This window comes from Zootermopsis nevadensis, unplaced genomic scaffold (genome assembly GCF_977971745.1).
Source record: "Zootermopsis nevadensis isolate Lab colony 2312 unplaced genomic scaffold, Znev_1.0 Znev_ptg000029l, whole genome shotgun sequence".
In the NCBI taxonomy this organism is placed as follows: Eukaryota; Metazoa; Arthropoda; class Insecta; order Blattodea; family Termopsidae; genus Zootermopsis; species Zootermopsis nevadensis.
The window spans coordinates 2,195,823-2,220,135 of NW_028259161.1; the positions used below are offsets into that span (position 1 = coordinate 2,195,823).

General features: G+C 42.4%; 2 protein-coding genes across 5 annotated transcripts in view; one reads left to right on the plus strand and one right to left on the minus strand.

The window, feature by feature from the left end:
- The first annotated feature begins 3 nt into the window (after nucleotides 1-3).
- Nucleotides 4-2,930, plus strand: LOC110827396 (uncharacterized). Of its 2 annotated transcripts, none has more exons than XM_022059018.2 (6): nucleotides 4-225; nucleotides 753-924; nucleotides 1,027-1,115; nucleotides 1,332-1,488; nucleotides 1,571-1,774; nucleotides 2,288-2,930. In XM_022059018.2, the coding sequence occupies exons 2-6, from the start codon at nucleotides 753-755 to the stop codon at nucleotides 2,545-2,547; spliced, it is 882 nt and encodes a 293-aa protein (XP_021914710.1). In that variant the 5' UTR covers nucleotides 4-225; the 3' UTR covers nucleotides 2,548-2,930. The 2 variants fall into 2 exon arrangements, with proteins under 2 accessions (XP_021914710.1, XP_021914709.1); XM_022059017.2 differs by having other exon boundaries at nucleotides 6-225; nucleotides 1,027-1,178.
- A 1,743-nt stretch (nucleotides 2,931-4,673) lies between these two features.
- LOC110827394 (uncharacterized) overlaps nucleotides 4,674-24,313 on the minus strand; it is a 53,373-nt gene continuing 33,733 nt past the window's right edge. The window contains exons 1-4 of one of the 3 annotated variants that reach the window (XM_022059011.2): nucleotides 15,167-15,351; nucleotides 8,229-8,500; nucleotides 7,116-7,504; nucleotides 4,674-6,189 (exon numbers count right to left, since the gene is read on the minus strand). In XM_022059011.2, coding sequence (XP_021914703.1) covers nucleotides 5,925-6,189; nucleotides 7,116-7,504; nucleotides 8,229-8,500; nucleotides 15,167-15,275 — 1,035 coding nt within the window. In that variant the 5' untranslated portion in view covers nucleotides 15,276-15,351 and the 3' untranslated portion in view covers nucleotides 4,674-5,924. Of the gene's footprint in view, nucleotides 6,358-7,115; nucleotides 7,505-8,228; nucleotides 8,501-15,166; nucleotides 15,352-24,313 lie in introns of those variants that run through there. The other 2 variants (XM_022059010.2, XM_022059012.2) reach the window with 2 other exon arrangements.

The window sequence follows — 24,313 nt, forward strand, 5'->3', positions numbered from 1 at the left end:
TAATGTTAGGAAGTTTTGTCACTATAGTTATTAAAAATATATATAAATATGCTTCATCTTTTAATTCCATGAAAATGTAACCATAGGGTCATATGCGACTTTCTTTCATTCATATTTGCTAACAAAAGCAGTTTTCTTTGTTAAAATAAAAAAAAAATAATTGGAGGGAATTATAAATGTACAACGTTTTGAGTTTACGTAACTAGCAAGACGGAAAAACGAAAGGTAGGATTTAAATTTATAAGACTCTAAGAAAGTCATCTACATTGTAATTCTTAACCTTATTATTAATTTATAAAGTTCTTTTTAAAGTAGGAATCTTGTGTTGAAGTAGTATGAAAGAAATACGTGTTCTAACCTACAAATTACATTATCAACACGGTGTTTTCATGAAGATGGCTGTCTCCTGGGTTGTTGCACCGTGTAGTCCGGTCAGAGCGATGAGTGACTTATCGCCCTGATGATGAAGGCAGCAAGGACCTCTGAAACGTTGGTAAACTTCTACCAGACTACACAGCGCAATAACCCAAAAGACAGCCATCTCCACACTCACCACTTTAGAACCTCAAATCCTACTCACATGGTGGCAATATGCCTTTCCAACAAAGTACAAGTCCGGCCATCATGCTCAGTAGAATATAATTTATTTACATTCCATAGACCCTTCATAGGCCTAAGCCAAGAATATAGAACAGTCGCACCTAATAGACAATCAAGCGAATCTTGCACATTGCCATATCACTTTTTTGTAGATGAATAATGGCAAGAGTATTACAGAAGTCTCTGCACCTAAAAGAGAGCAAACATGTATCCAAAACCATCATCATTTGGAATACAACCCAGAGCATGAAGTTCTCATCTCACTTGCAAATGAAATGTTTGGGCCTCACACATGGAGCCACACTGTGACTTTTCAGAATATTGGTAAGTGTATACTGCTGCTTCCCAGCTTTCATCACATAATCCTTTCCCATTTTAAAACAACTGGAACACAGATCTATGACCGATACTGTTCCACTGTTGCAGATTACATCGACCATGAAGGCAGTGAATATTCAGTTGGTGTTATGGCTTTAGTGAAAGTTGAGCTCAAGAATGGAATACATCATCAGGATGTAGGTTATGGGATATATAGTGGATCCTGCAGTAAAGGAAATGCCATAGCACATGCTCGAAAGGTGTCTGAATTGTTAGAACAGTAGTAGTTGCTGCTGCTCCAAAGAATTTTGCGATGATGGAACTTTTAATATCAAGTGCAGATATCATTGACAATTTTAGTACAAGCATTTGGAGTTTGTAAGATTTCCCTCTTCTTTCTTTTTCTGTCTTAGGAAGCTGTAACAAATGGTTTGCGGGAAGCATTGCGCAGTTTTGGTTGTCATTTGACAAGGAAGGTGAATGGAAGTTGCAGACATACAGATGTGTCAGTTCAGCTCAGTGCTTTTGAGATGTCTCCTGAAATGGAAGAGCACAGTTTGCTTGAAGAAGGTAGAATATACTTTTCTTCTCTAAATTACATATAATGAATATCCTTGACCAGTCTAATTCAGTATATCTTTGTTTCATTTAGTTCCCATTTCAAACAGGCATTTAACAGACACATCAGCACTGACTACTTGCCTGCAGACAGCCAATGATAATCTTAAATTAGAGAGGAAACGAAGACAGCGACAGAAGCAAGAAGAGTTTCTTCACCAATTAAAACGGAAGCAATCGACAAACTTGACAGTTTCTTCAGATCTTCAGACAAAGTTACTGATGGACAAAAACACAGGTATACATGAGAACTTCCCAGAACAAAGGTTAGATTGGAAAAGTGCTATGAAAATGCATGCATGCATGCATGACAGTGTAGTTTTTGAGTTAATATGATCAGGTGTTTGTCTTGTAAGACATTTTTTAGAGTGACAATAGTGCTGTAGATCAAGATATGAAAGATTAGTCACAACATTTTATCAGTTTCTCTTTATTTTGGAAAAAGTTTATTTTAATAAATCAGTGCTTACTGCAACTCATTAAAATATTTCACTGTATCATTCATTTAAAAAAATAGTAGCGCCCAGTTTTATTAAAAAGATAACTGGGAGAACATGTCACTTACATCTTATGGGTACAAATTCTTCTGAAATATTCATAACCGCCCACACAAGACTACAAGTCATCAAAACCCAGAAGACAATAATCACATTTTCACTGCTGTGAGAACCTCAGATATTATGTTTTCTTGTAGTGTTTTTGTTCTTTCACTAACTGAAGCCCCTAAAACCATATTGCTGTGCAACTGCAGGGATCAGAAACAACGAAGAAAAGGAAAATGACTTGATGGATGATGAAACACTAATATCTACACAAGAACTGGATCGTGTGGTACAGTCAGCAGAGGTACAGCAGAGTCGAACACCTCTCGTATGTTCTCCTCCGAAAAGAACCATGCAAACATCTCCATGGCCACCAGTCAGAGACACCATCATACCCAGGCAGCTCCTGATGCAGCCCAGAATTGCAGGTCATAATATGGAACTGAACCACAGCAAAAACAGTGCTTGAGGACAGAAAAGTTGCAGATAACAGCAGAACACAGTGGAGACTTTGTGCCTCTCATACGTTTTCTTTTGATTCATAGCTTAAAGTCAAATACAGTTCCACTGTCACCAGAGCAGATTTTCTTTCATTTAAGCATACAGCAGAATTTGTATTTTCTGATAGATAATTTGAAAGTCAAGTACTTTGGTGGTTTCCATAGCAAGGAGGCAATACACTATTCTTGCTGTCAACAAGTTACATTTTATGTGGTTGCTGAACAGTTCAGTGGAACTTCCATATTGTAAGTTGCACTGAAATTTTCCCAAGTGACCAACTTCCTGGGACACAATTTGTTACATAGAAATTCTGAGGTCTTTCTGTTTGTCAATAAAAAGTTATATTTCTTCTGTGATCTACTTTTATAGTACTCTATCCTGCCTTTTTTGGTTATTATTTCAGAAAATATATGAACACATCCATTGTAATGGATTAACTTATGTCATGACTGCCAACTAGCAAAGTAAATGTGTAATGTTAGTGGATGGAACATGGATAGCTTGACGAGGCATCCATTTTTCTGGACTGAGAATAAAATCAATGGAGTATCAGACCCATCAGAAAACTAAAAATACACATTTTTTTCCTGTGAGCATGCCTCCAGAAATACATTCTAGAAGTCTTCAGTGAATGAAGTGAGGACAAAAGAATTTGCATTTCCAAAATAACAGACAACAAATGCAGCATACCTACAACTTCACACCTACACAAGTCAATAGAAAAACCCTCAAAGTTTTGCATACACCTCACATGAACTCAATATGCACTCTGCAAGTCACATGGCAGACATAAAGACGATAATCCAACTTATCCCAAACATTGTGCAGTGTTCCCAGTGACAAAAGCTCTGGCAGTTTGATTTGTGCCCTCAACTTTGGCAAAGATTGCTGCATAAACAACAGATACTCAGCTAGGTGGTTCCATGTGAAACGTGTGTGTGAAATACATGTTGCATAGCTGTTACAGAATCTTCGCTACCTGCAGAACACACCAACTCCTCTGTTGTGGGGAAGCCATTTTCAAAACTAGTAGCATCCAGTGGAGGTGCACAACAACAATCACCTGGTTCATTTGAAACAAAACTGGGTTTTTCCAATAACTGGAGTTGGTATGAAATGCTTAAGTATGCCATATTTGTTTTCTGTATTTTTCTGAAAGTGTAAAGTTCTTTTGTGCTCATTCTGTTTTTGTAATATATTTTTATACTTATTGATTCATGAACAAGCTTGTTTCTGATGATCAGACACACATAGGCTTATCCTTTGCCTTAAAATGGCATATCGAGCAGTCTCAAACATAAACATTATCAAGTAGAGTGCTGATATCAGAAGCTTAGTGTCTGTAATGGGGCTGAGATTCACTGGAAATGAAAACTACACTCCCACATTTAATGTCTCAACTCTCTACTGAAGGAACAAAGAAAATTTATCTGCAGTTATTAGGACTACCATGAACAAATGATGCAGTTTAGTCCAATATACTGACAGCATTAATAACTAAAACAATACGAATGAAATTTCTCTCACAGAACTGAACCAATAGTGAAATGACCCATGAACGAAGTGTTATTTCATGTATCTTGAGTTCTACAAGGTACACAACATCGCCACAAAGCAAATTTGTATGAATGAAAAGATGGCTTTGGCAGTTCTAATTTAATGGAAGCAAAATGTGGGTCTGGAAGCAATCAAGTAAAGACAGGTATAAAAACAGTATAAGTTACATTTTATGCTAGAGTGCAAATTATTGTTACTGCTCCATAAATGTTGAAAAGAACCAAAAATATTCACATTTAAAGATAAAAAATAAAGGACAAAGTCAGGCAGGCCACATTAGACAGAAAAGCTAAGCTTAATGGAGGATGGCAGCCACGAGTAGCTTACACCATGACATTGAACTAGTTTCTTTAGTGGTGGACAGCTCCATGGCTCCTGATGGTTTCAATGCAGAATATGAAGAATGTCCATTTTACCTTTACAGTGATATGAGGCCAGTGGAATAGGAAGAAAAGATGTTGACACTCTAGTCCTTGCACTCTGTGCAACAAGAGATTCAAAGTAAGTGGAAAGGAACAACAAATAAACAAAGCATGATTAAAATTCACAACATGCTTTTAATGTTCTACGTCTCCTGTTCTGCTATGTCTCCTTACTGCACTGTTACATAATCACTACAGTGACTGGTCTCCCACAATAGTGTGTCTCGACACTTGTTTGGAGTACCAGTGGTCTAAGAATATAAAAATTAAAACACAAGACAAAACTCCTCATCTCAGCATCAAACACAACTCACAATTGTCTTTTGCCTGTTTCTAGACATAATAATCCACTTCCAATTTTGGAGAATATCACAAGCATTTCAGCTATTGCACTTTGAAATGCTTCAGGAGACTGGGCATCGTACATCAGATTCAGGACTTTTTTTGTGATTTTAATTGTATTATATATAACAATTCTAGATAGACTATGATGCCACCTTGTAACTTCGTGTAAAAATAATCCTGAGACTCCGGACTTTTGTGCAACAATAGCACGTAGTTTAACAACTTTGTTCACCTTTTGCAAACACATGAAAGGTAAAATGCTGTGATAAACAGAGTAAAACTGAAGCCACTCAAACCTCCTGATATGTAAGTACAAACAGACTTCCTGTATGTTATCACAAAATATTTATTTATATTAAAAATTCAGTTTATTTCTGTGTTCTTCAGGTCTGCTCTGCTTATAAAATTGTTATTGTTATGATTTGTAGTCACAAGCTGCGATGTGGAGGTGGCTATGTGAGACCTGATAGGCTATATCAATTATGTTTCTGGCAGTGAAATTTTAAGTTGTTTAGCCTATCCAGTCTAGCAAAATTACATGGATGACCTCAAGATATGAATGACTTGTACAATACAAAAAATTAAACCTAATTTCAAGTATCGAGCCCTTAACACTGTAAGGTTCAACAAATGATTTAATTTCATTAGAAAACCAAAGGAAGGGCACAGGGAACCTTCAACTCACTCCACAACTCTGCCCTTCCTGACAAGTACATGATCTTGAGCAGTGATCAGAATCAGCATTACTGTAGCACACATTCATCACTCATCTTTGCACTCAGCACAATCTTCCTTACAGTGAAACATCTGGTGTGTAACATTGAGCAAACAGGTCCACCACTGCATTCATGCTCTTGGCACTGTCGACGTACCAGTGCCCTATCTGACACGAGCGTATAGGTTACTTGGCAGTTCATCCTCTGCATCTATATCCACAGTCTTGTAACAGAAGGAATGCCATAAAAACCTCTCAATACAAAATTAAATGATATGCTGCGACTACATGGTGAGCAAGCTGGCGTTATACACGCAGTGCCAGCTCACGCTCCATCTCCTGCTGCCGTACAGCCACTGCAGCCTCCACCAGCAAATACAGGCACTTGAATTTATCTTTGTCTTCATCTTCAGGTGGTGTAGGGGGTGGCGTCTCCTGGGGGTGGGAAAAGTTGCTGCTCCGCTCCTCCTGACTGGATGAAGCAGCAAGACTTCCATGGCATGGTGATGCATTCCAGAAATCTGTTTCAGGATGCATTGCTGCACTTTCTGCTGAGGGAGTAGCTTCCTCTCTGCAATGCAAATCATCAGGCCCATAAAAAGTATCTGCTCCAGGATGCACTGCCATGGTCTGTACTGGGGGAGGGGCTTCCTCTCTGCATCGCAAATCATCAGGCCCATAAAAATTATCCACTCCATGATGCACTGCCATCGTCTCTGGTGGGGGAGGGACTTCTTCTCTGCAACATAAATTATCAGGTCCATAAAAATGTGTTCTTTTCTGTTTGTGATGTCATCTTCATTTATTGAAAACACAAACCCAATGTCACAGGACATCACACTGCTGTCAGAAATTATTTCCCCCTTGTATTTCATTAAATCTGCACCACACTGAAAAATGTTTCAAGTAGTGTTGTATATTTTAATGAGGTACCTATTTTATATATGTTCCATTTAGGCCACATGTATAAAGCATTCTGATGGTTCTACCATTTCACCACTGATAAGAGTAAAATTTCTTGCAGCTACGTGGTGATAAAGAGTATGCCTTTGGCATTATTTGTTGTGTCAGTCACATAAGTGAAGATACTCAGTAAAGCTGTGTATGCGTTTTGTCATTTCCGGAAATGAGCTATTCAAAAAAGCAACGAGTTTTTATATAAAGTTTTGTTTAAAGCTCAGTAAAAATACTTCTGAAACACACTAAATATTAAAAACTGCTTTTGGAGATATCATTTATCAAATACACAAATGAACAGGTGATTTTCAAGATTCAAAGATGGATAAACTTCAATGGATAACGGAGAACGTTGTGACAGCCATCTACAAGCAGAACAGATGAAAGAAGTGAACAGGTTTGAAAGTTAATTCAAGACAGGGATCTCACTTCATGACATGTGAAATAGACTATGTACCCCCAAATTAAAAACTATCAACCCACGGATGAATATGCTTATAGATGAATGATGGTTGTGATGACCCAAACAGTGATACTTACTCTCTCTTGATTGGATGTCCAACACAGTCTTTTGGACAATTGTAACGACAGACAATAACACTGTGCCACGGTCCTGCTGCAGGCTGTCGTGCCTCTTCTTCGCTTGGAGAACTGCTCTCATACTCATTGGGGCTGTCTTCCTCACTGCGGTACATGAGTCCCATGTTGTCATCATAATCGTGATCATGCACCATGTTACTTCTCTTGGAACTGCTGGTGTCCCAGTGACTGGTTCCACGAGATCGTGGGCTCCCCATGCTTCCTGAATGCTGGCTCCCTGTAAGCTTCTTGCCCCGTCTTGAAATTGTGTAATTCTGGGGATCGTGCCCTTCCCGTCTAATCATCTCTGGTAGAATGCGTCTCCTTGCATTGATGAACCAATTACAAACCTGTAATCAATTTCCACACTCCAACTGCAGTAACTCCAGAATATGTAATTTTTATGAGAAATGCTACACTTTATGCCCTTGAACTATTATCATAAAAACTGTATAAATTAATGAGGCTCAGATAACAGGGTATGTTTCGTGAAGAGAGTAACAACAAATTCAGGCAAACTGGTTTTTAAAAAATAAAATACACCACTCAGAAGAATATAATTAATATGGCTCTTAAAGAGAACTGCCTGAAGATGACCAATTAGGGTCAAAATATGTAGTGTATTCCTAATAAACATTGAAACTATAATAAAAATAATTGTGTAGGGGGACTGTCAATCTAACAACAAAGAACTTTGCTGGTTCAGGTGTTTGTGACAATGGTGACAAACATAAAGGCATCATAAAACAAGGGGTCTTCTGTCAACTGCTCTTAACTACAATCCTGTACCATGGAGTTAGCCATTGTAATAAGAATAAATGAAGTACACAAGTTGCTATGGTACAGGCATCTAAAACCACCACCTAAAATGAGAGATAGCAAAATAAAACGTGGAACTGGGCGCCTTCAAAAATTCAAGAACATGGCAGACTGGAAACATATAGGCAAATAGTGTAGAACAAGTGTAAGAAGCAAGAAGACTTGCAAAGAAAGATCAGGAAACCTGGACAAAACAGAGATAAAGAAACAAGAGTATGTGTCAGCTGTAAAAAGAATTTGGTCCATATTTCTTACCTGCAGAACTGTGAGATTTGCCTCCTGAGAAAGTGTCATTTTCTCGGCATCACTTGGGTAGGCATTGTAGCGATGTTCGTACAACCAACGCTTCAGAATCTTCACAGAGTGTTTGGGAAGGTTGCCACGACGCTTCCTCACAGCATGACTCCCTGAGTGGCTGTGACCCCCAGGCTTGTGTGGCCGTCCTCCCGACAAACCCGCCTCATGCTCGGCTTCTGACCCTGAATCCTGCTCATCTGTGCTGCTGGATGAAGCAAATCTTTCCCTTGCTGCAACATAAAACAACCAGTCAGCAACAGTAATGGCACACAAGGAGCTAAACTTACTGTACATGTACAGGTCTAAGTATTTTCATCATTAAATATTTAAGGTGTGGTCTTTTGTTTTTGGTTTATTTAACACCATTTTGCCAGATGTACAGCGTATATAGCATCAAATGACAAGAAAAATAAGACTGTCCCTCACTTAAGCATCATACATGACAGAGAAGAGGCAAAGAGCGCCACGTTCTTAACCTCCACACCAGATGGAGTGAGCTCAACACCCCAGTCACACTGCCCCCCAAGGAAACAGACCCTAGGTTGTATGAGTGAAGAGAAGTCACTGCACATGTTGGGAACTGAACCCCCATCATCCAGTTCAGAGCCAGTCACTACACTGATTGAACTAACCTGGTTTATAGCATGATGATGATGATGACTGGTGAGGGGTGAGACTGAGTCACTTCACACAGTAGCCTACAGTACCAACCCCTGACAAGGGTCATGTTAGACAAGCATGGAGTATATGTGCAATGACTGGCAGGCTAAGCAACAGTATTCAAAGGAAAACCTGACTCACGACACATTACAGTAAAATTATTAATATTACTACCTCTTTCTGAGAGGTCCCAAGATCAATCTCAGCCTGAAGAGTGGCTATCATGAGGGTTCCTCAATCTTACCAGGTAAATACCAGGCTAGTACAGACAACTTTGTTCACAACCCTTTCAGTTCATCATTCAGCAATCATCATACAATTCAACATCAGATGTGATGTGATCTGAGTTGCAATTTTACACCTGACTCAATACCACAAATCCCATACTAACTCAGCCATCGTGTGAGGAACTGTCTAAGCTATGGTATGGCCAAACAGGATGATGATGATGATGAAACATGAATGATGAGGAAAGATATGGTCATGGTCTAAGTGAGGATAAGCCAGCACTTGCCCGGAGGAACTAAAGAAAAACCTTGAAAGCATCGATCAGTAAAGATACAGGCAAAAGGAAAATTTGTTTAATGGAATTAATGAAAATGTTCAATACAAGCCAACAGACCACCACCTGCTCTCACTATTAACATGGGAGCAGATGGTATTAATTCATTATTATTAATACAAGGAAGTTACAGGTAAGAGAGCGGTTCTGATACATTCCAGGCCCTCATGATAACTACTGTTATGTAGTTACAGCAACAGTGGAAGTAGACAGTTTCTCCCAAAATGCGAGTGTTGCGGCCCCTATAAGAAATTGAGACAGTGTGATGAGTTCTGTCTGAGATGTTAACTGACTTCACTGGCAAGCTCTGGAGGTCATATGATGACAGTTCAGTTATCAACAAGTGAGGTCACCCGTTATTTGAACGATCAATATGTATGTCTTTCCAATTTTGGTATTTCTTTGCGCACAAACTTCATACCTCGACGATGTTTACACGTCCAACGATCAAAAAACCTCCCCGTATATTTTGTAAAAGCCAAATCTCGAACACGTTTGCTTCAGAACAGCCATGCTGTTGAAACCCCAGGACACTGGCTATGGGTCAGAGGTTCCTCAAGTTCTTGGGTACAAATGACAGGTGTTGATCTACAATACTTCAAGCTAAAGTGATCGAGCGCCGTCATGTTCGCCATGTTCGTTAGTACTACAGTGGTCGGACCCCCATCTGAAACCGTACAAATTTTCGGAACATATCAATGGTTCTATCTTCACTGCAGGTTCTGACAACTCGACCCAAACCTGACAGTAACCTGCAAAACCCAGCCAGCCACATCATTTCGTCTGTTTCGAGCCTGAAAACTACCTCTTTCAGTCAGATGCGTTGCAGTTAACTTCTGGGTTATCGGCCCTGTCGTAACACTTCCCTTATCACGGACAGGCGGGCGACCTTTGCTTCGTGATAAAACTGAGACAGCATTTTCAAGTAAAACGAAGCTAACTTCGACCGAGCGTTGTGAACACTGACCGGGCTACATCTACTCCCAAAAAACGTGCAGAATCTGACAGAAGTCAGGCCACAATGTGACTGATAACGCTCCTTCAACTGCAGACAAGTTCTTCACGCGGCAGGACCTGTTTGAAGAAGAGTTCCAACAAACCCTGCGGGCGTGGATGTAAAACACCACGGGTTGCCTACGTTAGCATAGGTTATAATCAGGTCAGATTATTGATTCTCACAGCGTCGAGTATGAGGATGGCTGTCTTCTGGGACGTCGCGCCTGTAGCCTGGAAGTAGTCCACCGACGTTTCAGAGGTGCTTACTGCCTCCATCATCAGGGTGATGAGTTAAAGGATGTTCAAAACACAAAGATATATAACAAACTGATGTAAATGCCGTTATTACATCCAAATCTCTGCCATTGTACGCTGACCTGAATTGGCACAAACGAGTCCGAGTCTCGAAGACATACGTATATTCTGTAACAATTTTAACATCGTTGCTCCGTCTATGCTCACGTCCTCCAGGTTTCCAACACACGCTTAATATGAGTTTCTTGCTCCTTCATGTCCCTAAAAGTATCAGACACGCACAAAGCAGTTTAGATTCCACCACGCGTTTTCATTACGTACGGCACAACTAAAGAATATATAGATGCCAGCATTTCGTGTATTGCCCGGAAAATATTGCACATGCTCAAGCTAAAATCAGATCACTTTGCAATTATACTGCGTTCGAAAACGGCGAGACACATCATAGCACTGCTTCAAATTGTCCCGCTCTCGGATGGGGAGCTGGAAAAGCACGAAGGTAAAGCTGGGAGAGGTTACTAGCGCTCGGATGGAGGGTCCCCGGTTCGATTATCGGCTCGGAGACCGGGTATCTAGTAAGGCAATTTAATATCTTCCTCAGTCCTTCCTAAAGCAAATGCTGGGATAGTCGCAAGAATTGTATTCCACCTGCTTCCATTAAATGCCACATTCCGTCCGTATAAAATGGCATCGGCCTCATATCCGACGGAACAGAACGGTAGGTCCCGGGGCCGTTCTTTCAGACACAAAAGGCAATGTCCCTACCAGAATCCAATCACATACTGCACATATAATGTCACTAGTTCGTGGCCCATTCCAGTACCGCCCAGAGCTGCCGAAAAATTAGAAACCGCGGAAAGTAGCCAATGCCACAGCAGACACTACCATCTGAACTGATTTGCTGGCCACTCATCTACCATCCCAGGAGAAACCGCTGTGATGTGCTTTCTTTCGTTTTTAAAGCTTCAACTCCATCGTGTCTATTAGTCCTAATTAAGCAGTGATCGCTAAATTCACATTCTCCAGTCACGTTTCAGCAACAGGCTTATATACAAAATAAGGCCACGGTGTTGACTGGGACTGTACCCATTTCCCGCCAAAACACATGCGGGCTATCCAGCGCACCTGCTACTCTAGCACCTGCCGCTCGTTACATATATCAGGTTCAAATCTCGTTCGGAGCACAGACTTAGTTGTCATGTTCCATGGTTTTCCACCAGTCGCTCCAGAGGAATGTCACACTCAGAAGTATTTGGTGCCGTAGACAAGCCTTCAGCGTTGCCCCCCCCCCCCCCAAATTGACTTTCGAAAATAAATAACGTGCGTCAGTAGGCACAGGACTAGAACGGAGTTTATCCTTAAAATGAAATAACGTGGCTAAGGAGCAGGCACATTAACACAAGATCCGTAGCGCAACCGGCGGCGACGAGGAGGAGGAAAACAGCGGCACACTGCACAGCGTCTTAAAATAGGCCACGACACCTGCCGATCACATCAATTTGTATTCACAAGCATTACAGTCATACCACACGACCCACTCAACAACCTTCTCGCTACTTCTGAAATTAAGTTTCGCAAAATAAGAATATTAAAAAAAAACACCAAACGCACCATAACGTCTTCAATACGTCCACAAACAGAAATTTCCGCGGTGCAATCCCACAAACACAACTACAAAACAAAAATAAATGAAAATTCTCGTGATCCGAATGCGTGCCAGAGTAAAACACGCCAAGACGTGGCAACACCGACGACTGTTTGATGAGAAATGTAAATGTAAATGTAAATTTAGCCAGTAGCAGGAGCTGCTGTAGGATTAGCACGGCCTCGCGGTTTCGGCGTCTAGACAAGTCCAAATGCATCTAATTAGGAAACACCTCCGCGCTCCGGATTAGTTTGTGCAGGCCCACAGGTTGGGAACGGCTTCCTCCGGGTGCAAACTGTTCTCATGCAGCCGTGTTTATTTCATTACGATCGACAGCACAGAAGAGGTTTCCTGTTACTACTGCATTATAAATCCCAAAGATATTTTTCGGATTCAAAATAAATCGTTTGTGGTTGACATACGTATTCCAATCCTTAAAACAAGAATGGATGACACTTCTAAACGTAGTGTTGTACTTCAGCGGCCTTGCAAATACAAACCGACTGTTGGAAAGCCAGTAACACTACATCATCTCAAGTGATTTTCTTCCAACGTTGTTAAATACACACGAAACAAAAAATTATTTAAGTATGAAGATTACGTATCAAAATGCACTTTTATGTGTATATGATACAATCTGTATCGTGTCATGGACCGATTGTCGCATGAGAAAATCATCGAGTCCTGTCACAGTTCTACCAACAATAACAAGAATTAACAACTGTTACAGACCGTCGAGAAGATTCCGGGACGAAGAGTGAATTCTGCCAGACAAAATGCATTAAGCGTTAACTTTATGCAAATCAAGTCAAGCTGAAATTTTATATGTATCGCGTTGAGTGTAACAGAGAAACAGGCGCACGCTGAATTTAAATTTACTGCCATACAAAACATGCGAGTTCTTTCATCTCCAGCAAACAACGCGCACACAATGCAGATTTTGATTTAGTTCGGTTAAGCCGTTTGAAATAGGTGGTAATTATATGCACCATATGGGGTTCGTGTGATTATCAGTATAAACAAATATTTCCACCCAATTAACTTTGAGAAATGAACACTACTCTCAGCTAGACAGAAAATTTCTCGCCTTTTATGAAGCCGGAAAGTTCACAAGATCCCTGGCACTTTTTAATAAAATTTATAACGCACTACAATTACACAAGTGTGATGTACAACAGTTACAGGCCTAAATACGCTTTTGGGTAAATTTCCTCAATAAATCTGAACTTTTGTCCTGTGCAATATATGCATTAAGTTCACCGATTTCGAAAATGTCACAATATTACACGAGTTCCACATTTTTAGGACCGCCCTAGCATTTAGCCGATTTCCGCACAGGCTCAACCATAAGAAACGTGTTTTTCAATACTTCAGTAGCGGCGTCTTCGAAGTAGGAGCGTTTTGTTGAAACTTTTGACTTTTTTAAACCGATCTACTACAATCACCTCGTTTATCCTACGCAAAGCATTCAAACTAATTTCACTTCAAGTGGCCTACCTGAGCTTACTTGTTAGAAACAAATATTCGGAAACGAAAAATCAACATGAATTAATAATAAATTCGGAACTAGAACAAGACCTGTTAATATAACCGGAATAAGGCTTCAGCTCGCCTCAGGCAAGCTGTGACTATGCAGTGACACGTTGTTATACGTAAGCGAGACGCACCACTGCAATGTCAAAACCGCACGCACCTTGTCCCTACAGTAAGTGCTGGAGTACAATTTGAAGTAGGCCACGATATATCCCTTACACATCCTTCACGAATCAAAATCAACATACGTCTTTTCACAGTCTTGACAGCTGAAAAACGCTACTAATGATCAATCATTAAAGAAGCTACTACAGCTGGGTCACGGGTGGACATGTTCGGCTATTTGCGTGGTTTTCTTCTAAATACTGTTCAACCACCTATCCTTGAATTCGCGAGGACTACAGTTCGTAGAACGTTGCCTCCATACCTCTTCGCTGGCCATAATTATAACTCTTTACAGTCATGAAGTGGACTGAACTGAAAGTTGAAAACAAAAAAATTATGTGCCAATGGTTTTCATCCTGTTGCAAAAGTGCTTCTGTCACATTCAAATCGATTAGCGAACGAAAGCGTAGTTGACTTTGAAAAGTCGCTTGAAAAACAGTTTCCTCATCCATATGTAAGCAGGTGAACAGCCTAACAAAACAAAGCCTTTGCAATATTCATTAAGTCAGGGTGGGTCGCCACGTGATTCGAGGACCGAAGTTCGACTCTACGCCGTAACGCGTAAGGACAATCAGCCGCTAAACTGGATGTCACTCCTGCCAGCCGGCCATATGTCGTATGAAAGCGGGATTAACATGAAAGAGAAATTGCAGCTGCTTCAACACCGGCCTGCCGCCAGCAAACATGGCCGCCACAGGTGCTACAGTTCCTTACGATAGGCCACGACTGCGTTGATTCGAAACCCACATAATACAGCATCAGAAGGACAAAACAATTGTTCTCAAGGCAACGTCACACAAGTACAGACAAGGACCCCTTTGACTGATGGTAAATGCAACACACGTCGTTGCACCGCCACGAACCCAAGACAAAAAAACTCGGTTGTTAACAACGTCCAAGACGAACCTGCTGCATTCATATTCAAGACAGAATAATCATCACATATGCGCTTTCCTCTTATTAAAATAACCCCCCCCCCCCCCCTCAAGGTTCGTCAGCGATTTCACAACCGCACAACGCACTTCACATTGTACTTGGCAGCACAAGGCTACATCTGTTCGCAGGCTTTTGAATGCTTACCAGCCGCCAGGAGTAAAGAAGGGCGACGGTTAATCCTGGCCGGAAGCTCCCTTCTGGTCGCCCGGTGCTGCTCCACGTGGTTGACAACGAGGGCTGATGGAGGTAACATGGTATCTCAACGCACCAACACACACACACACACACACTGACACCTCTGCACAGACTGACTGACTGACTGCGTGATGGCTGTTGAATGCATGCAAACGCCATCCATCATGGCGACGCGCGCATCTCATTTCTGATTGGCCGGTCTGACAGCCGCACTGTCATTTCCACTTAAAAAATTTGCGTCGTGGTTGTCAAGATCAAATTCTACATTATGTGCAGGAAAGGGTGAAAATACCATCGTTCCGATCGTCATTTACCTGCTCAAAGGCCGTTTTGGGGTAGCAAGAATTCGAAAGTGATTTATGACATCCACTTACGGCGTGGCCAGCAGGGAGTTGAAACTAAAAAGGACTTAAGTCCTCACGGCGGTGGAGATATCATTGGAGGTATTATGGGTGGAGGCGCCGTGTAGTTTTGAAGGTTTACACCCGTTTCGGAACAACATACTGCATCTATCTTCAGGGCCGAAGATGGAGGCAGTATAATGCCCGGAACTCTGGTATCCACTTGTGAGTTCACACGGGATCACAACCGTCGAGACCTCCACCGACATAACAATACAAACATTTTAGATACCAGAAGACAGCCATCTTCGCACTCAGTGCTGTGAGAACCTCAAATCCTTCATTAAAAAATCTGTTATTTCGAAAACATGTCTTATTGTTACAACAAATTTGAACCATGCTCGCAGTGGTGGTGGTTTTTCTTTCATCTTAGACATTCACACGGCAGCCACTTTAGTATTACTGAAGGTGGGAAATTATAACAGCTGATATTAAGATGTTTCCAGTGCTGTAATGCTCATAAGAAACTTCATGAAAATCTAGCAATGGTTCAAAAATTATTTCAGTAAAGGGCAGACATAATGCCACAAACCTGCCTTTGCTTCTAACATAAAGTTAGGCTAAGAACAATTGAAATACGGCCTCAAGTCGTAACGTGACACCAAAACGTTCTACAGATCATCGTAATCAAAAGAACCTGGGGTAGAATCTCGGCTCGGCGACTGGCTGGCCTGACTGAGGTTTTCATTGCAAAAAGTATATAACGCTCGTTCAGCACCGAAACTACTTTGTGTTTCTATCAAATTTAGTATTTGAAGCACACAGCAAACACTGAGGGGTGGGGGGGGGGGAAATAAAAGAAACTTTTCATGAAGCTCCAATATAGTACGTTCGATTTTCTAGGTTCCGACACTCGGCATAGAGAATGTGTACATTCCATAAGGAATACAACATCCACAGTTTTATTATACTGGAAAGTAGCCTACTTTACATAATGTTCGCTTCATATGTGTTACTGACTGTCGGTTCATATTCAAAAACCGTGTCAATAACGTAACGGATTTACAGAGCAAGTTTTTACTTCGTAATTTCTATCGAAAAGGCAATGGCATTTGCGCGACAGGTAATATTGGCGCGATTAAGAAATTTACGACATGAAGAAATACGTTTTAATTGACCGAAAGAAAATTCCATAATGGTACAGTGCCAACCCCTCAACCGTCATTTTCCATTTGCATCTGACACAGCGTCGCTAAACAACTAACCTGCATACGTTCCACTTAGGTCTGCAATAAGAGAAGACTCGGGAAAAACAATGCAATCACGAAGAAGTCGTGCCTTAGACCTAAGGCAATAAACAGGAGAGCCCGCGGCAAAGAAATGCGCTGTGAAAACCAATTCATTGGCAGAATCATTTATGAAAGCGGAAAAGATTCGACACCGTTAATTATAAACACCCCCCCCCACACACACACACACACACAAACTCAAAATTGGTTTCGCTAAGATCGATCTTAATGTTATCGTACAGTGACGTCATTTGATGGCTGTGCCGCTAGGACAAGGAAATGCGGAAACGGTCACAGTGCTCAGGAAAAAACTCAGCATGCATTTCTATTTCCCTGAACCTGTCGGATCTGCGACCAATTGCGCGATAATTCATCCGAAGCGTCGGTAACCTCGACCATGAATGGCTCCACGGTTTCAAACTCGCGTCAGAAATTCTGGTTGGAAAGCCTACAACGAAGATTTCGCCCTAAGAGACGTAACAGGTAGCTTGTGTAAATCGGAGAACTGTAAGCGCTTTCCTCTCAAGCTCGGCTGGATACTCGTGGGAGTCATGACGTCACGCCAATTGCACCCAATGACATTCGTTCAACAAAATTTCCTGCAGACCTATAATATGAAATTTAAACGCATTCATTTTATTTCCCTCCAGGCAAGCGAACACTGGACTCGCCAGTTCTAACATCGTCTACAAATCGCCATGATCCATAAAACCTTCGCATTTCCGTCACGGCCCAACAAAAAGTTCTGAAAACGGCAATTTTTCTGAAACAGTAACATCACACAATACAGCGTTCCTCTTCTGAACATAACGCTACATGGGCATGCTAACAACGAACAGAATTTACAGCCCCGGGTTGACAGACTACCAGCATTACTTTAAACGAACGCTGAGGCATTCCAATGATGTTCACGAAATCTAGTGTCTCATCTACAAGCTCTTTAAATAAAGTAACGTATTCTACACCGATATTTGTTTCTTTTTTCCATGCTTCATGAACCCGCTTGCGTTCAAAATTACTAGCTCCCTGTTTATCACCCAGAAGCAGGGAAATTCATAGCAGCCAGTTCTTCAGAGGCTGCCTGCTGTGTTCATATCCTACAAACCACGATCAGTGTCAATGAGTGTTTATTCAACAAAAGTCCTAACGGCATCGATATGACCCAGAGAAGCGCAGATCTCTTTTTCTGGACAAGGATCGAGCAGGAATCGATAATGTATAAATAAACCTTAACGCGTACATGTCTCTGGCTGATCTCTGTCATCACCCTAAATGGGTCCCAAATCCAGGCCTTCCACGTGTACGATATCGATATATGGATAAGGTATGTCACCTCACACGTCATTTGAATAAGTCAAGGTTTCCAGGTTACCATACTTTGTCCTGTCTGTTATTAAAACAGCAGCCGACATGAAACGTTTTGAATTATGTATAGCGCACACAAACAAGGGTTACTGTCAAATGTCCAACTGCTGAGCAGGTAAACTGGGCATTCCGGCAATTAGAAGGGGTCAATGGAAGCAACAGAGGGCTGGCTGCCTGGCTCCTTGAAGGCCGAATGGCGCCGTCTTGTTCTATGAATAGCATGGGTCAGGGCTGTCACCAAGTGACGCGAAGGAAAGGGCAGTACAAATAACGAGGTTCGATTCCTTTAAGGGACAGTATCTTCTCGTCATACCACTGTATCAAAATAACTCTAGGTCCAACTTCCTCCAACCAATGGGAACTGAAGGCTTCCTCCAGGAATGGATGACTGAAAAAGTGATGCTCCATCAAGTGTCAGAGTTACAATAACAGATACACCATCAGACTTTGTGAAAACAAGAACTGCATCTCCTCCAGCCTTGTCTTCGTTTCCTACTGTTTTAAATCCAAAGGATTCACAAAGTACTTCATTTTACACATGATACTGAGATCTCCCTAGCAATTTTGTCTCCATACACAAAGTGTGAGGTCTTCATACCATGTAAGTCCAGTTCAACCCAATAGTTTAACAGAAAACGTTTCAAGTATAAAATCGGAAGATAGGGTCCATTTCACAGAAAAAATTCTTCCGACTTCCACATAACCACACTCAGATACAGAGGGCAATAACGGATCGACAGCATTACCTCCCTCAGAGGACCCGAATATTACCAGGTAAATACCAAAGCACAAAGTCTGAGCGGCTACGGATCTATTACAAGTATTTCTAACCTTTTCCAGCCTTCACACAAGGCAAATTCACTGAGAAGAAATGGCCCTTAAGGTCTACTGTTTGCTAGTTTTGAAGAGATCAGTCGAAGGAAATTATTTGCCGCTTGTTTGCAGTTAAACCCAAATATCTCTCACTTTCCAAACAATAGGAATGTGAGTACGAAGATTTCTGTTTTCCATGTCCTAGCAACGTGTAGTCTGGAAGACGACTGCCAACGTTTCACAGGTCATTGCTGCCTCCATCATCAGAGCGATGAGTACACGATTATACAAGCCAGAAGATAACCTTCGTACTCACCGCCGCGAGCACCTTAAAGTCTAATAGAAATGTGTTACCATGGAAACAAACCAACAAGAGTCTTTAAATATGAAACAGCCTAGAACATGTTAAATACTCTACTGCCGTGGGGGCTGCAGCTCCTGTAGGCGCGGTCGCCAGCTCCAAGACTCCTCATTTAAAGAAACGAGGTTTTGAAAACCACGAAGGTGAATGGTCCTCGCCCTGATGATGGAGGCAGTAGGTGCATCTGAAACGTCGGGAAATACGAAGAAAACAACTGATCAACATCCCAGAAAACAGCCACCTTCAACAACTTCAACAGTGATCGCTTAACGACGCACAAAAGTGTCTATTAACAAGCTGAGTAGTCCCAAAGTCTGTCTCTCCCGGTAGCCCTGACCCTTGTAAATCATTGTATTGACATACTTAAGCTTGTGCATTTCATCTTCATTGCTTCTGTTCGTTTTCCTTCAGTCTATATTCCCGTAAGGCAAAACACAGAATTGGGGTTGCGATGAAACATCTCGCCACGTGGCATGAAACTGAAACTCGTCGCATTCCGGAACACGGAGTCGGCTAACGAATCCGGCCACATTACGTAGTCCAGAGACTGGACAGAACTCTGGGAGACACCGACCGAGAGACGACCTGGATACAGCGGAGACGAAGACAAAACTGTATTTTCTTACCGGAAATCAAACCCCTGCTGTCCAGCCCGCAGCCACTGGACCAGCTAGGTACACAGCTTCCGCGTGTACCTCTCCAAAAGTCGATTCGTAATGAACGTCAGTTATATCGGCAAGCATAAATTCGCACTCGACAGCGCTGACTGCGGTCGTGAATAGGATATTATTCATTTGTACTCTTCACTAAATATCAGAGCAGTAGCAAGACCTGGTCTAGAAGCCAGGTCGTGCGCAAATGAAACAATATTAAATAATTCCAAGTCACACCACAAGACTAAAGATACGCCTCTTCTGTGTTATACTGCAAAACATTTGTTTCATATTCATCCGATTTTAGAGGTCAGGGGGTTATTTAGCGAACAATTATGACAGAGGATGATCGCGTTCGGTAAACTGAGAGATACTGCGAAGGAAGCTTACTTCATACTACTGGCCAGACACTCGCCTGGAGGGACTGAGAAATACCACAAAAAGCCTCTGTCATTATAGCCAGTGTCGAGTGAGATTTGAATTAAGTTCCTCCTAAATTCAAATCGAAAGCTTTCTCGTTTGGGCCTACTTGCTCCGCGAGAGGGGGGGGGGGGCTGCTGTGCTCTAAGGCGTCGGTTAATAAACGCAATACTGCACGTACCTACAAGTACCAAGGCCGTGATTTGCGCCGTGTAAGGGGACACTCCCAACAAGTTACATAACACCGGAACACGCAAGTTATTTTGTACGGAACAGCAAGGTCGTTCATCTTTAGCAATGCAGGTCACTGGGTCATCACCCACAACTGTTCAATGAATCACACACTCCGCAACCACGTGGCGCGCGGTCCGCTATCACATCTGTTGCTATGGTTACGGGACCGGGAGACGAAGCTGTGAAGGCCATTTGTTCCTTTGTTGCCGCATTATCAATTATCGATGATGGCAACCCACTGAAGCTGACGCTCCTGTCTGGGAATCAAACAACATACGATTTGGACAAATGCGTAAACTGAATCATGGCGCTTAGCGAAGCAGTTTCAACTGCGGAGTGAAACGGGGTTACACGTAAAGCATAAGCAAATCTATCCCAGTGCCATGCCATGAAGAAGTGGTCGGTCAGCTTCGTCCCCACGCTAGACCCCTGTCCCCAAGCAGCATTCAATGTTCTTCTGAAACGCCGGTAACCCACCTACAAGATTAAACGTCTTCATAACCCAGAGGACCACACCAGACAAACAGAAATTAAATTAGAAATAACCCAGGGACACGATACAACAAGCGTATCCTCCGTTATGAACAAGGTCAGTCATTGCTGATGTAATTTTTCCATCTCACGTCCCATGGCCCAGGATTGGGACGGACAGAAGGGTCGACTTTCCGTTTCCACATCAAGAGCTCTGGGCAATCGATACTGCCGAGCATCTGCACATGTCCGATGACAGATTGGTTATGAATAATGACTGTGGTTTAGTGTGTAGACACTGTCAACGCGTGTGCCTACAGTAAGCCCGTCAGACATGAACACGTGAAAAGCTAGGAACGTGAGGCCGACCAGTCATCGCCACGTGGTGCGGTGCGAGGCGTGGAATAACTGACTGATGTCGACCTCCACGTGGTGCTTTGGCGACTTCACGGACCGCAAGCACCACGCTGCCTCACGGCCGTCGTCATGGAAACTCCTCTTCCACGGCCTCTGGTACTCTCCTGAGTCCACAGGTTCCTGCCAACTGTTGCCTCCCCCCTTTTAATAACCTGTTTCTAATTCCAATTCTCTTGATCCTATTCAACCTTCATCTTCTCGTTTCTGGACCTGTTCCAGCTTCAGACCGAAGAGCTGAGGATCAGTCTTCCCACTTCCTCGGTAGCTCCCTTCACGCGATCAGGATCTGCGTGACATTCCTCCTCTCATCTTGGCACTTCGAAAACTGGTTTTACCCTGCTCCAAACGTGATCGAGTTTCTTGAAAAATTCCCTCCGATAAAGCCTTGGGCCCATTAATTTATCTCCCTCGGAGCGAGGCCAACACAGACAAACACTGCAATTCCGATATCAAGCGCGTGGTTGTCCTTACGCACACCAGTCGATGACAAGACTCAGAGGGTAACGTAACTAGCTCGACGGACCACAGACCTTTTTCGAGAAGATTACAGTCTCTTACAGAATCCGATGTTCATCACCGTGTTCAAGATATCCCGTCACCGGTCCCCATCCGCAACCCCACTCTTCCACCCATCCACCCCTATCCTTATTTCCTTAAGATGTCAACGTTATCCTAGCATCTGCGCCTAGTTATTGCAACTGGCCTCTTACCTTCAGGTTTTCCGATAAAACCCTTGTATACAATTCTAATCTCTGCAATACGTGTTGTATACCCCACCCAGCACAACATTCTTGCTATGATCACCCTAAGAATATTCGGTAAAGAGGAGTAATTATCGGCAATTTCAGTCCATGTAGCAAGTTATTGCTGTGTATACAAAAATCAATGGCACGCCACCAATCTAAGAGGGCACTGAACGCAAATTACCTCCCTCAGAGGCCTGTCCTCGTACTGAAATGAACTTGCTCCTTCTGGAGCCTGCCGCTGTTGTTTCGTGAGAATAATAATGGACGGAACCAGGTCGATGTGTCGTTTCAGATCAATAGTCGGCAGCCATCCCTCGAAAAATACACCTGTTATTCCCGGAAAAATCGTCCTCACTGCAGAGACCACTGCCGGGCGTAGGACCTGCCGACCTCCCCCCACTGCATTACTGCACAGGTTACTGACGTTTTTTACTTCTGTTTTTATTCATTAGTTTATCCATTAATTTTTCTTTGTTTCTTCGTTTATATTATCTGTGTGTGTCGTAACCTATTTCAAGATAAGATTAATGTTCCAACACTTCCGGAAAACTAAAACGATATTTGGATCCAAGGCCCCTTGAATACGAATGAACGTTAGTTAACTGACAATCCGCGACGAGCGATTCACAAAATGAAAATTTCCGAGGATTAAGGATCAGACTAATGGAATGGCTGAGCCTTCACACGACATTCTTGCCATGAGTGGGACTTGAAGCCGCGAAGCAACTGTTCGAGCTGCCAAGTCGTAATCCAGTCTGACTGCGTAGTGACGTAGTTCCGGCAAGGAGGACACTTCCTCTCATATGAATGAAAAACAGTAAAGTGAAAGCCGAACTGGTAAGAAGCGGTTGAGACTTCCAACAGCTTATGCAAAATCACAACACATTACGTAACAACAGTTGGCAACACGCCCATGTATTCACGATTACCAACGTGTTCCAATTAATATCCAAGCTGTAAACTGTTGTTTTAAGGTCAAGTGTCCTCGCTGCAGAACGCCAGCTGAACAAAGTCGATTTTCAAAAGAGAGAAATCTAAACTCTGTGTTGTGTCCGATGTCCGCTTAAAGACGTACAGCCCGCCCGGTATGTCTGTGATTCCCCGGCGATTACATGCAGCAAGCTGAGAATCGCCAAGCTAGTAGCGTGCCGCATGTACAGCCAATCCCTTGTTGGTTAGTACAGAATAAATTATATGAATTAAAATCACATGCCCTTCCCATGATGCATTTTAGTTCATTAGGCTTCTAGCGCGTAGTTCGAAAACGCAATTATGTTGAAGGTTGTGAGAAAGGATGACAGAAGAAGGAACTGTCCATGAGAACAGGTCGCCGCTGCAGTAACTGCAACAGACGCCATATAAATTTAAGATACCGCACGACTAAGCTCAAGATGACGAGATGAAGACCGCGGTATGTGGTACAGGGACTAGACGAATGTTCACAACACAGAGATGCAGAAGCGAATTTAACTCGGGACACCCAGTCCCTGCGCTGGAGGAAAAACAGGATAATATATAACTCGTTTTCGAAGGATGTGCCGCCATACGAGACCTACAGAGGGCTGCTTGTGCCGTTCTTACTTCACTAACTGACAATGACCGGAGGAACTTTCAGGTTCTCAAGGCGGCAAGCAGGAAGATGACAGCCTTCTGGAATACTGCGACGTTTCAGACAAGAGTACTTCCCTGATGATGGAGGTAGTACGAACTTTTGAAACGTTGGTCAACTTCTAAGAGATTACATGGAGCAATATCCAATCCGGATGTTCATACAAAATTTCTAGAAAATGTGTTGGCAGTCCATAATGATGGACTGCCAACACATAAAGGTTTTCCTCAAAACCTTCAAACAGACCAAATTCGTAAGTGATTAAGGATCACTTCCATTACATTCCCAAATACTTATGACTCAGTGGTCACTTTCTTAAGTTATTATGACTCACTCTTCATAATAATCACCTCCCCAACTGATTGAATCCTTTACGA